We start from the raw sequence: 15030 nt of genomic DNA on the forward strand, positions 1-15030 counted from the left end.
CTTCATGTGCATGGGCAAATGGATCTAGGACTTTTTAACTGGAGTCTGGAGTTCAACTTTATGATTTATAGCAAATGATTGGCTATACAAAGTGAACATGGCTTCACCTTATTCACTAACATTTACTTTGCAAAGTGAACATTTACAAACATGACAAGTTAGCTAACACTGATGTATGGACAGGACTGTATGCCAAAATTCAATTTTAACTTCAAAGTCCAGGAATTATAATTTTTGCATACTTACCTTGGGCCAGCTTGGCTCGATGTAGGAATCCATATCTGATACATAGAGGGCTGCTGGGATGTTGTAAATCACTTTAGTAGCAGTGTTGCCAACCTATCAGATTAAAATTTACTGGCACGACACCCGAAATTTACTGGCGCAGCCACATTTTTACTGGCATTTCACAAAAGTTACTAAATTACATTTTTAGGAGCAAATTTCAGTATTTAGGCTACAAACAAGTACGCTGGGCAAATAGCAATGTGATTTAAGGTAGATATTAAGGTAAAAAAACATATTTTTGTTATTTTTGATATAATAAGGGCAAATTATTTAGTCACATCACCCGCAGCCTCCATCCCCCTCTGCCACCAACACCCCCTGCCTTCACCACCGTCTACGGTGCCACAACCTCCCCCGGCCTCCAATCTCCCTCTGCCTCCAATCTCCCCCTGCCTCCAATCTCCCCCAGGCCCCCTGCCTCCAATCACCCCCTGCCTCTATCCCCCTCTGCGGTGCCACCAACAAACTCCTGTCTCCATTCCCCACCCTCTGCAGTGCCACCATCCCCCTCTGCGGTGCCACCAACACCCCCTGCCGCTAACACCCCCTGCCTCCAATCTCCCCCTGCCTCCATTCCCCTCTGCGGTGCCATTCTCCATGCGCAGTTCCAAGCCGAACCAATCTTAGCTATTTTTACTGGCACATTCCTGCAACCACGGACATTTACGATCGGGGGGAAAAAGTGCTTGTTTTTACGAACTGTCCATAAAAATACAGAAGGTTGGCAACACTGTTTAGTAGTCAACACTACATATAGTCAAAGCCATGATCTTATGGACCCTTTGGGAATGGGTTGCCCCCTGCACACTAACCACATGGATTGCTTCCTTGGTAGCTACACCATTCATAGAATGCCTTGTATAAAGCATTTTCTGATTGAACAAGGTTAAGAGGAGGGAAAGTGAAATCAGGATTTTCACCTCGTCTAGAGATTTATATCTAAATATTGGATATGGATACATATATTGATGCTAGCTGGATGTAAGTATGCAAAAGACATGATTCCTGGAGTTCAGCTTTAAGAACATGGTACTATCAGTTTATCTGTCATAGGTAATGATATAGCAACTCTTAATTTGTCTAATAAATGATCGTTTATGACTGACTGGCATAAGATACTGCACACCTTTCTATGACATTCTGTTATGTTCCTGTTGTTCATAAATTAGATACGTGTGGTATTTGAAATGGTTTCATTTTCCTTATTGCTAAGGGTGTTCATGTTGTAGTATTCTAATGCAGGCCATACATAATTTTTTTTTTTTTTTTTTTTTTTTTGAACAGTGGGTTTAACAAAAAAAAAAGAAAAAAAAAAACAGGTTCCCTCATCCACACATTTGATGTGGATGGGGGAATCACTTTCGCTCTCCCATTGTATTCTGCTGGCAGCGAGCCTTCCCTGACAGCAGAATACAATGACCAGTGTTGGAAGCTCTAACCAGTATCTATATTCAGGAAAACCCAATAGGCTGGTTGTACATAAGTAGATTGACTTGTGTGTAACCAGCTATGCCATACATGCAGGGCCGTCTTAATAGCATCATGGGCCCCTGGGCAAAGTAATGCTCTGGGGCCCCTACAATGATGACAGTGCAGGTAAACAAACATCAAGTAGGTAGGAGGCAGATTGCCTCCCCTGTGTATCTATCACTCTCAGTGCCATCATAGGGCCCCCAATTTCGGGGCAGCGTGGGCTCAAAGACCAGCTGCTTTGAGGAAAGTGCAGGGGCCCCTCATGCAGCTGGGGGCCCCTGGGCAGTGCCCAGGTGTGCCCTCTCATTAAGACAGCCCTGCATACATGGATCAAAATTTGGCCGTTCCCAGCTGAACAGTACAAATTTCTATCCATGTATGGCCAGCTTAAGACTTTCTAGGCTATAAAGTCATCTCCTGAACCAGAGGATGCAAAAGCCATGACTGTGCATTGCAAGAACAATTTTTGGAACTTTGCAAGTGCCTTTACATTTAATCTAAAATACTGTGATAAGAGATGTATAAATATTACAATAATTAAAATCAGTCATATTATTCTCTTCATTCACATGGTCTGCATTATATACTAAATGTATTTCATATTTAAAAAAACAAAAACAAATGCATAATTTTATGTATTGCTTATCATTGTGAATAATTGTAAGATTTGCATAACATTTTCAGCAGTATTGATCTCATCATTTCATTCCAAATTACAGTTAGTATGGGCATTAAAAAGAGTGAATTTCACAGACCACAGTGGAAATTTACATTACTTTGACCAGAATGGGGATCCAATGCCAATGTATGATGTGTTAAACTGGCAGATGGGAAATGATGGCCTGCTCCAGTATAAGAAGGTGGGGAGCTACAGCGGCAGTACACCAGACAGGCACCAACTTCTCATGGATGAACATGAAACCACCTTATGGAATGGAGACAAGTCACAGGTTAGTGCTAAATAATACAAAGGATACTCATCCCCAGCCTAGCTAGTCAGAGTTTTAAAATTATTTAACCACTTAACCCCCGGACCATATTGCTGGTCAAAGACCAGAGCACTTTTTGCGATTCGGCACTGCGTCGCTTTAACTGACAATTGCGCGGTCGTGCGACGTGGCTCCCAAACAAAATTGGCTTCCTTTTTTTCCCACAAATAGAGCTTTCTTTTAGTGGTATTTGATCACCTTTGCTATAATAAATATCCCCCAAAAATATATAATAAAGTTTTATGGCATTTTTATTAATATTTTTTTTTACTAGTAATGGCGGCGATCAGCGATTTTTTTCGGTACTGCGACATTATGGCGGCTGGTCGGCAAGTACCGTATTTATCGCGGTATAACACGCTCCCGCGTATACCGCGCACCCCTAAAGTTGCCCCAAATCCTGTGGAAATTTTTTTTTTTTGTACTTACAGTTTTGGTGTCTTGTGCGGCGTCCATCGGCAGCCTCGTCGGGTCCGGCGTTCGTCTGCGGCTTCGGGTGTCCTCTTCGTCGGGGTCGGCGTCCTTCTGCGGCTTCGGGTGTCCTCTTCGTCGGGTCCGGCGTCCTTCTGCGGCTTCGGGTGTCCTCTTCGTCGGGGTCGGCGTCCTTCTGCGGCTTCGGGTGTCCTCTTCGTCGGGTCCGGCGTCCTTCTGCGGCTTCGGGTGTCCTCTTTGTCGGGTGCGGCGTCCTCGCGTCCTCCCCGCTCGTTTCCCGCGCCGAGTTTGAATACTGCGCCGACATATACAGAGCGCAGTACACTCGTGTATTGTCAGCAATGCTCTGCAACTCTCGCGCTGACGTCCTGTATGTCCAGGACGTGAGCGCGGAAGGAGCCGAGACTGCCCGACTATACCCGAGTGTACTGCGCTCGGTATATGTCGGCGCAGTATTCAAAACTCGGCGCGGGAAAGCGGGTATTGGCGTATACCGCGCACACACGATTTTGCCCTGATTTTCAGGGCAAAAAAGTGCGCGGTATACGCCGATAAATACGGTAGTTAAATAAAAATCAAGATGGCACTATTTATTAAATAAGGATGGAAAACTTCTAGCAGATGCAGAATGACAACATATTCTGTTTGCTCTTTTGACATTTTTGATTTTATATTTAAAGTAGTATTAAAGGAACACTAAAGGTTCGTTTTTTATTAGATCAATTGATTGCTGTAAGCAAGAACATTTAAATATCACTTACCTCGTTTTTCCTTTTGACCTCCAAAATACAGAAATCCAGATTTGAAAATGCAATTTCCTGTCTCTCCTCTTCTTGCTTTCCACCAGCATCTGAGCCGTTTTGCATGGTGGAAAGCAGAATGTTCTCACCCCCTCCCTATGACTACAGCCCTGCGTGAAGATGCTCTCTTATCCCGCACAGGCATGGAGGCTAAGCCTAATGGGAACTGTAGTTCCCATTAGGCCGTGATGTAGCAAGAATGAATGCGCACCGCAAACCAGGAAGTCAGTGAGTGTAACGATTCAGGAGTGCTGGAGGTGAATAAAACAGCTCGATTTCAACAGGTATCAAACTAGTTATAATGCAAAACATTACTTTTTACTTTATCAGCTGCTGTCAGACTTTAATTTAAGAGGAAAATATTTTTGTCTTTACAACCCCTTTAAACCCAAAAGCAAACTTTTATTATATTGCATGTTACAATTCCAGGTGATGGCTGCATTCGTTTTTTTTTTTTTTAGAATTGCTTTATTTTAATTTCACCTGGTGATCCTGCCAGTAAGTCTGTTGTTATACATAAGAACATGCTGATCTGCAGATATAGCAGTTACCAGGATGAGACAAACCATTTACACTGACAGGGGTGCTTACAATGATCAGCTTTTGTTTATTTATGTAAAACCTTTATCCCAAAAGGAAGAAAACTATTTGTTGCAACTACTTATAGCAGGAGACTGACTTCAATTTGTTAGGGTATCTAAATCTGCTAGTACAGCTAACACTCCCCTCCCCCCAGACTGACAATGCTGCTGTCCAAGGGTGAGCCCTGTGCTCCTTCATCCAGAGTGAGGGCACTTTAATACAGGAGGTGTGTTACTGGCCAAATCACTAGGTAAAAAGAGAGGGGGGAAAGGTTAAAAAAAAAAGAAACAAATACAGCCACCACATCTAATGATTGGTAAGCTGCAAAATACAGTATGTGAACCCCTTGGAATTATATCGTTCACTACCATGGGTTCAATCAGAGATACCAATCATGACATCATGTCAATATTAGAAATCCACATATGTCCTGCAAGGCAGCAAATACATTTATGGGATTTTTAGGGTGTATCACCTGCCAAAGAATCATTATACATCAAATGTATTCAAATTCAAAGTTTATCAGTACAACTTAACCAGACATCAGGTTAATCGCATTAAAATCCAAATAAAATAACAAAAGTATATAAATGGCATTTAGACCCCTTTCACACTGAGGCGCTTTGCAATTTGTTGGTGTCAGAGTGTGTGTGACTAAGTCATGACATCAGAGGTGGTCAATTGGATGGCCTGACCAGTTTCACTGGTCTCCACCGACTGCTTCAGAGGCTCAATTGAGAATGGTCTGTCTCCATGTGTTGCCCCTGGGCTTTAAATGGCTTCTGGTGCGTGCTTACTTGCACGTCATGCTTGCGTCGTGGCATATCACATGCTCATCGACCATACTAGTGCGTGCATAGCAGCGTCGCCGTGTCCCGCGTTGGATGGCGTCATCATGCATAATATGCACGGGGGTGCAGGAGCAGTGGATAATTTTACAATGAATGAAAAAGAAAAAGGAAAAAAATGATTCAAAGTGTCCACATGGGGGAGATAAATGTTAGAACATTTCCACAAAAATCAGCAATCCCAGGGGCGGCATTGAAGCCACAGGACCAATTCTTATAAATAAATATCAAAGAACAATAAACAGTATATTCAAATTTTCTGAGATTGTGGATTTGGTGTTTTCATGAGCTGTAAGCCACGATCATCACAATTATGACAAATCACGGCTTGAACTATCTTGCTTTGCATGTAATGAGTCTATCTCATATATTAGTTTCACCTTTTAAGTTGCATTAGTGAAATAAATGAACTTTTGCACGACATTCACATTTTTTGAGTATCACCTGTCCTGTACTACCCCCATTGTGCCACAATTGGCCTTTTGTCTGCATTTCAAAAGTCTCCCTGTGGGTAGCCGTAGAGTCACCCTCTAACATGTAGGGGAAGAACTCACAGCTCCCACACCAGGTCATGCCCGTACATATAGGGGCAGATCCACAAAGAACGGCGCCTAATTCAAATCGGCGAGTAGGGGGGCGTGTTTCATTTAAATGAACCGCGTCCCCGCGCCAAACGAACTGCACATGCGCCGTCCCTAAATTTCCCACCGTGCATTGCGCTAAATGACGTCACAAGGACGTCATTGTTTTGACGTGGACGTAAATTACGTCCAGCCCGATTCACGGACGACTTATGCAAACAAATTTTTTTTTTTTTTTATTATACGCGGGAACGACGACCATACTTAACATTGAGTACGCCACCAAACAGCAGCTTTAACTATATGCCGGAAAAATCTGACTAGAGACGACGTAAAAGAATGCGACGGCCGCTCGTACGTTCGTGGATCGTCGGAAATAGCTAATTTGCATACTCAACGCGGATTACAACGGGAACGCCACCCAGCGGACACCGAAGAATTGCATCTTAGATCCGAAGGCGTACGAAGACGTACGCCTGTCGGATCTAACCCAGATGCCGTTGCATCTTGTTTTGAGGATTCAAAACAAAGATACGACGCAGGAAATTTGAAAGTACGCCGACATATCATTAGATACGCCGGCGTACTCGCTTTGTGGATCTGCCCCACAGAGTACTGGGGGGGGGGGGGGGGGGTCTCCAAAAGATATCACTGTGTACCAGAAGGTTGTTAAGTGAGCACGCCCCTTCTGTACACTAATTGTGGGTCTCTGGAGATGAATTTACAAACTGCAGTATGTTCCCTCAGGAGACACCAATGTTCTGAACAGATATCCCTTATCTTATTTGTTCTTTGGGTATACTGTAAACTTAGTCTTATAGGGCCTGACTCTTTTTCCTGTCCCTCTCTTCATTTAAAAATAAGAGAGTCCCTATCACTGTCTTTAGTTCTATTGTAGGCTTTAGTAAGCCATTTCTTATTGTAGCCTCTTGCGTGAAATCTCTCCCTGAAAACTCTAGCTTCCTATTCGAAGTTCTGCTACTTTGTACAGTTATGACGCGCCCTTAGATATTGGCCAACTGGTATATTCTTAAAGTTTTATGCCGCGTACACACGGTCGTTTTTCGGGCATGAAAAAAAATGAAATTTTTCAGCATGTCCAAAAAACGACGTTTTTCCAACTTCATCATTAAAAATGATGTTGCCCACATACCATCGTTTTTGAAAAATGATGAACAAAGTGCGGTGACGTACAGTACAACACGTACGACAGGACGCTGAAGGGGAACTTCTATTTACCTTTGGGCTGCTTTTAGCTGATTCCGTGCTAGTAAAAGACGATTTGCGCTTTTTTGTCTGTTACAGCGTGATGAATGTGCTTACTCCATTATGAATGGTAGTTTTACCAGAATGAGCGCTCCCGTCTTATAACTTGCTTCTGAGCATGCGCGGGTTTAAAACGTAATTTTAGCCCACACACGGTCATTTTTTACAACCCGAAAAACGACATTTTAAAAAACGTCATTAAAAAAATTCAGAAGCCGAAAAACCATGTGATGGACAATAAAAGACAAATCTTTACAACCCCTTTAAGAGCGTGAGCAACAATTCTAGCACTAGACCTCCTCTGTAACTCTAAACTGGTAACCTGTAAAAAAAAATTAAAGCGTCGCCTATGGAGATTTTTAAGTACCGAAGTTTGGCGCCATTCCATGAGTGTGCGCAATTTTAGAGCGTGACATGTTGGGTATCTATTTGCTCGGCGTAACATCATCTTTCACATTATACAAAAAAATTGGGCTAACTTTACTGTTTTTTGGGCTTGTCTTTTATTTTCTAAATAGGTTCCTTTAAGCTAGTGCATTGTTGGTTCTCTTACCTTTTCCTTCAATTTCCCTTCGAAATGGGTTTTCTTTGTTTAAATTTCTCACTTCCTGACTCTCCTCTGTAAGCTTTCCACCATCATCCAATCGGTGGAAAGTCATTTAGAACAGCTTATTGAACACCTTACTGAGGAGGAACAGGAAGTGAGAAATTCAGACAAAGAAAACAAAGAAAAAAAACATTTAGAAGGGAAATTGAAGGAAAAGGTAAGTGAACCAACAATGCACTAGCTTAAAGTAACCTATTTAGAAAATAAAAAACAAACCTTTACAACCCCAATAACAGAAACACTCTTCATGATAAAAGGTTTTGATTTTATAGGATTGAAGTTTAAACTCTAAACGGGCCCCCATTATTTACACTCCTGGTTTCTTTGCTGGTAGAAGATATAATATTGTCTCTATGGGAAGGGCCGTCTTTAATATGGTTTGGGCCCTGGGCAAACATTTTTTTTGGACCCCCCTCCAGCTTATTTTGGGCCTGGCTGGTTCACATGTATGTGTTTTGGCGGCCCTCATTTGTGCAGGCACAGCAACCCATTGATTTGAATGGGCTGCCATGCCTTTGTTTCCTGCAGAAAGAAGGTGCATTCAGCATTTAAAAAATACAGTTGCCTTGAAATCCATTCTGCTTTTGCACCATGCTACTTACCTGCAGCTCTTGCACACACAAACGCACTGTGTTTTTAAAAGCGTGACCTAAACGTCTAAAAATGCAGCAAGTTTGACAGTGCGGGAACTGCAGATAAGTAACAGCAGACAGCAGAATGGACAGACAGTGCTGTATTTCAGTGCTTGATGGGCATAGGTGTGCCGTGTGCGCAGCCTATTACATGAGGCATGCGCTTTTCTTTGCAGGAAACGCAGGCATGGCGGCCCATTCAAATGAATGGGCTGCTGTGCCTGTGCAAATGTGGGCCGCCAAAACACATACATGTAAACCAGCCAGGCCCAAAATAAGCCCATCAAGCAGTTAAATACAGACAGTAATGCCATGTGCTCTGAGGCCTTACTGGTCTGTGATTTAAAGAGTTCCTCTATTTTACACATGGCATGGCATGGGGTCCCATGGTGCTAAAGCAGAATGGACAGACGGTGCTGTGACCCTATGCCATGCCATGTGCAAAATAGAGGAACTTTTTAAAACACTGACCAGACCTGCAGTGAATCATCAAATATTATAAAGACTTTGGGCACACTCTACAGAAAACTTCTATTTACAATATAGATTATCAAACAGTGACATACCTTGAGGAGCAGGACATGAAGAAGTCCGCCTCGGGAAGAGCAAACTGGGGATGTTATAAAATCACATTCTAATTCACTTTTATATACAAGCAGCACCCAGTGGCAGGAAGGGAGAAGTGCAAGTCTAAAGGGAAGCCAGGGGTGTAAAACACTGGGAAGGGAAGCATTACTGGCACTGGCTGCGTGCCGCTGATGATTTTCAGCCTGATTTGTGGGCAGCACAGGGGCTTAACGGGCGGCTCTGCTTTGGGCCCCCAACAGTGACAGGGCCCTGGGCAGCTGCCCCTGTTTGCCCTATGGTAAAGACGACCCTGTCTATGGGGGTTATTTACTAAAACTGGAGCACTCAGAATCTGGTACAGCTGTGTATGGCAGCCAATTAGCTTCTAACCTCAGCTTGTTGAATTAACCGCTTGCCGACCGCCCATCGCAGTTTTACTGCGGCAGGTTGGCTCGGCTGCGCAAAATCACGTAATATAACGTGATGTTGCGTCGCGACCACTATGGGCGCATGTGCGCCCCCTGCTCACCTCTGGTGCTGATGCGAGTGCCTGGCGGGCGCGATTACCGCCAGGGCACCCGCGATCGCTCGTGACAGAGTGAGAACCGGGAGCTGTGTGTGTAAACACACAGCTCCCGGTTCTTTCAGGGTTTAGAAATGACTCATACAATGTATGAACAGGGATCTTTCATTTCCCCTAGTCAGTCCCACCCCCTTTCAGTTAGAACACACTTTAGGGAACATAATTAACCCTTGATCACCCCCTAGTGTTAACCCTCTTCACTGCCAATGACTTTTTTTACAGTAATCAAGGCATGTTTATAGCACTGATCGCTATAAAAATGCCAATGGTCCCAAAAATGTGTCCAAATTGTCCGATGTTTCCGCCATAAGGTCGCAGTACCAATAAAAATTGCAGATCGCCGCCATTAATAGTAAAAAAAAAAATATTAATAAAAATGCCATAAAACTACCCCCTATTTTGTAGACGCTATAACGTTTGCGCAAAGCAATCAATAAACGAATATTGCGATTTTTTTAACGAAAAATATGTAGAAGAATACGTATTGGCCTAAACTGAGGAAAAAATATGTTTTTTTAATATATTTTTGGGGGATCTTTATTATAGCAAAAAGTAATATTTTTGTTTATAGCGCAAAAAAACAAAACCGCAGAGGTGATCAAATACCACCAAAAGAAAGCTCTATTTGTGGGTAAAAAGGACGTCAATTTTGTTTGGGAGCCACGTCGCATGACCGCGCAAATGTCAGTTAAAGAGACGCAGTGCCAAATCGCAAAAAGTGGCCCGGTCATTGACCAGCAAAATAGTCCTGGGCTGAAGTGGTTAAACCTTGACAATAAAACCTGCAAGCTGATTGGTTACTATGCAGCGCTCGACCAGATTTTGCACTCTCCAGTTTTAGTAAATCTCCCTCTATGTCTGTTAGGTCTGCAGCAATTGCTATTTTTGCAAACACACACAAACAATGCTTCTTGCAACATATAGTAATACTTTGAAGTATAATGAAGACATTGGATGTACCATACCAAAATTGAGTGTACTGAGTGTATAAATATTACATGACTAACCAAATCTCTGTCAGCCTCCAGTCTCGGTGTGCAGTGCCAGGTGTAAGCCTGGATTCAGGAAGAGCATAATGCAGGGTCAGCCAGCTTGCTGCTTCTCATGTATCCCATGTCCAGATGGAGAAATATCTAATGAAACAGGTAATATTCTTCATTTCAGTAACTTAAAAGACATCCATAGATATGTACTATTACATAATGATAAAGCAGAACTAAATCTCCTGAGGGGGAGTAAGCTCTTGCTATAATGTGCAACTACATTAGGGGGAACTTTCACACTGGTCAGGTTTTGATCAGTTCTTCAGTTATTAAAAGCAGAAGAAAAATGCATGAAACATGCATCCCTTTAAATCCTATGGAATTCTTCAATTTGTGAATTGCGTTTCTGTTGCATTTGTGGCTTGGTAAAAAAAAAAACACACCTCTCCTTTAAAGTGAATGAAAACCACAGCAAAAATGCATAAAAAATTCAACACACCTGTGGAAATGCTTTGTCCAGTCACGTGTCCAGTGTAAAAACGCAAAGCAAATGCAGCAAAACGCATTAAACATGCATCAAGAACGCAACACATCATAGCAAAAGCACATATGCATTTTTGCCACAGAGCAGTGTGAGAGCAGCTTAATAGTGTTTCCTCTTTTAGACTCCTTTCACACTGACATATTTTTCAGGCGGTTCAGCGCTAAAAATAGCGCTGCTATACCGCCTGAAAAAATCGTGCCCTGCAGTCTTCAATGTGAAAGCCTGAAGGCTAGCCGCATCTTTGGAGCGGTATAGGAGCAGGGTGTTTACCGCTCCTATACCGCTCCTTCCCATTGAAATCAATGGGAAACCGCGGTAATACCGCCCGCAATGCGCCTCTACAGAGGCGCATTGCGGGCAGTATTAACCCTTTTCCGGCCGCTAGCGGGGGTAAAACCGCACCGCTAGTGGCCGAATATCGCGTTAAATATACGACGCTGTGAACAAGAGCCTTAGCTGTCCAGCATCTCTCTCTCTTCATTAGCTGAGACACAGCAGCGTGAGCCATTGGCTCTCACTGCTGTCAATCACAGCCAATTAACCAATGAGGAGAGCGTGGGGGCAGGACCGAGCTACAGCTCTATGTGCATCAGTTTCCCTATAGCAAGAGGCTTGCTGCTATCACATGTATGCTGCCATGGAGGCACCAGGAAAAAGTTTTGCTTTTAGTTACACTTTAACCACACAAATGGTTCCAACCTGGATGGTATGTACATGTCATCCCATACTGGTATCTATCTATCTATCTATCTATCTATCTATCTATCTATCTATCTATCTATCTATCTATCTACCGTGTTTCCCCGAAAATAAGCCCGGGTCTTATATTAATTTTGGCAACAAAAGACCCAGTAGGGCTTATTTTCTGGGTAGGGCTTGTCATGTGCTGATTTCTCCCCCAATCTCCCTCCCTGCCTGTCAGGAATCCCCAGTGGCCAGTGGAACCGAGTAAAAGTGCCTGCAAAACTCAAGAATGCTCTGGATTACAGTATCAGATAATGAAAACTGTACCTTTCTGCAATCCATGTGTGAGAAACACCTTCACATAGCGCCGCACCCGTGTCCCGCCAAAACACTGCAAATCGAGGGGGGTTCGATATCCCCCGCAGAAGAGAGCTGGCAGAAGAGAGGAGAAGGCCTCGTACACACGCCCGAGTTCCTCGGCAAAAACCATCAAGAAACTTGCTGGGAGATATTTTTTTGCAGAGGAAACCGGTCGTGTGTACACTTTCGTCGAGGAAACTGTCGAGAAACTCGACGAGCCAAAAAGAGAGCATGTTCTCTATTTCCTTGATGGGAATGGAGAAAATTGGCTTGTCGAGTTTCTCGCCGGCTTCACAAGGAACTCGACGAGCAAAACGATGTGTTTCGCCCGTCGAGTTTCTCGGTCGTGTGTACGAGGCTGAAGAGCAGCGGGACATCAGCTGAGCGCCGCTATGCACTTCCATGGCCCACCTGAGCTCTTGTTCCTGCTCTGAGCACTGTGGGGGGCCAAAATCCCCCACTGACAGCTGGCTGAAAAGAGGAGAAGAGTAGCGGGACATCAGCTGAGCGCCGCTATGCGCTTCCATGGCTCGCCGGAGCTCTTGTTCCCGCCTCAAGCACTAAGCGGGGGTCGAAATCCCCCATTGACAGCTGGCTCAAGGGCGGAGAAAAGCAGCGGTACATCAGCTGAGCTCTGCTATGCGCTTCCATGGCCCAACGGAGCTCTTGTTCCCGTTCCGAGCACTGAGGGGGGGTCAAAATCCCCCGCTGACAGCTGGCTGAAGAGGAGGAGAGCAGCAGGAGGCCAGCTGAGCTCTATACCGAATGCATTCAGCACACACAACCCACATCACATACCACGCTAGGTCTTATTTTCGGGGTAGGGCTTATATTGCAGCCCTCCCCAAAAATCACAATAGGGCTTATTTTCGGGGTAGGTCTTATTATCGGGGAACACGGTATCTATCTATCTATCTATCTATCTATCTATCTATCTATCTATCTATCTATCTATCTATCTATCTATCTATCTATCTATCTATCTATCTATCTATCTATCGTGCTGCATATTAGAAGTTCAGTCTATATTCTGTTCTGATAATTATTTCTTACTTTTTTACATGTAACTTTTCTGTTTTATTCAAAGTATACAACACCTGTATTACTAAAATATACATATGATTTGAGTAAAATATGCATATTTTGCATAATTAATGGATATTGTGTGCCACCCCATATCTTCTTTTTTCAGATTTCGCTGAATGTATAAAATGTGACCAAGACTTCTGGTCCAATAACAATAAAACTGCTTGTATTCCTAAAGAAGTGGATTACCTATCTTTTGGGGAACCTCTTGCAATTACATTCTCCACAGCAGCCACTCTGGGGATCTTTCAAACCATTATAGTTACACTGGTGTTTATCAAATACAAGAATACTCCAATAGTGAGAGCCCAGAACCTAGAAATGAGCTTCCTTCTTCTTATATCACTATTGCTGTCTTTTATTGGAACCTTTACATTCATTGGTGAACCCTCCACCACTTTATGTGTCGTTAGACAAATGGTGTTTGCTATCAGCTTTGTCCTGGATATCTCATGTATATTAGTTAAGACATTAGTTGTCATTATTGCCTTCACAACGACAAAGCCCAACCAGAGTGTGATGAAATTCTTCCAGCCCTCTCATCAGAGGGCACTGGTGGGCCTGACCACTTCTGTTCAGATTGCAATTTGTGTTGGGTTCTTTTCATCTATGTCATTGATTATAAAGAAGAACAGGGATGCTGTAATAACAAAGATAATTCTAGAATGTAACCAGGAATCTGAACTGGCATTTCTTATGGCTATCGGATATATCGGGCTCTTGGCGCTGGTTTGTTTTGCTCTGGCCTTCCTGGCTAGAAATCTGCCTGACAATTTTAATGAAGCAAAATTTATTACATTCAGCTTGTTGGTCTTTGTGATGGTCTGGGTGTCCTTCATACCTGGTTATTTGAGTACCAGTGGAAAATATGTCACTGCTGTGGAGATATTTGCTATCCTCTCATCTGCTACTGGCCTGCTTGTGTGTATTTTCTTCCCCAAGTGCTACATTATACTGCTCCAACCATCTAGGAACTCTAAGAAAAACCTTATTGGACATTCCTACCTTAAAAAATAATTATACAGAATTTTGAAAATGTTTCAGCATACAAAAAAGTCTTGGAACTATGGCAGATAAATTATATATATATATATATATATATATATATATATATATATATATATATATATATATATATATATAGACATAAATAAGAAAACCATCTAATATGTTTGTGTACATTTAGGACCATATTCAAAAAATAAAAGATTTTAGCTTACGTAAAAAAGTGTGATATCTTGCTCTTATCTATTGTAAAACCGATACTGCTTTTCTCTGCGCAGCTGCAGAGAGGATAGTTTCTGCCCCCCATCTCAGCAGTCGGCAGCAAAGAGGAAGACAGAACTCCTACAGACCCTGTGGCTTTCTGTGCAGCCTCAACACCCCCTGTCTTCCTCTCTCCCGGTCTCAGCATTCAGCAGACTCCGGAAGCTGACTCCAGCCCCCCCTGTGGTCCTCCTCTAGACCCTGCACGTTTCCTAGCTTTGTTCCAGCAGCAGCACAAGATAAGAGGGTGCACTATGATGTAAATGGAGTGCGGGGGACTCCTAACTTCTGATGGTGGGGGGCTCTTGACCTCTGATGTAAGGGGGGAGGGGTACTCTGCATATCTAGTCTTACAGATTTTCAGCGGATAAAAATTTCTTAGCATGCTAAGAAATCTATCCGCTGGAATCCAGTTCAGCGGACTGATCCGGTCATCTGTACAGACTCACCGGATCAGTC

At 43.2% G+C, this 15030-nt stretch overlaps 1 protein-coding gene across 1 annotated transcript in view; it reads left to right on the forward strand.

Annotated features, from left to right (window-relative positions):
• LOC120935657 (extracellular calcium-sensing receptor-like) overlaps positions 1-14372 on the forward strand; it is a 35649-nt gene extending 21277 nt beyond the window's left edge. The window contains exons 4-6 of the mRNA XM_040347712.1: positions 2481-2711; positions 10670-10793; positions 13412-14372. Coding sequence (XP_040203646.1) covers positions 2481-2711; positions 10670-10793; positions 13412-14322 — 1266 coding nt within the window. The 3' untranslated portion in view covers positions 14323-14372. The remainder of the gene's footprint in view (positions 1-2480; positions 2712-10669; positions 10794-13411) is intronic.
• Positions 14373-15030: the final 658 nt, after the last annotated feature.

This window comes from Rana temporaria, chromosome 4 (genome assembly GCF_905171775.1).
Source record: "Rana temporaria chromosome 4, aRanTem1.1, whole genome shotgun sequence".
Classification (NCBI taxonomy): Eukaryota; Metazoa; Chordata; class Amphibia; order Anura; family Ranidae; genus Rana; species Rana temporaria.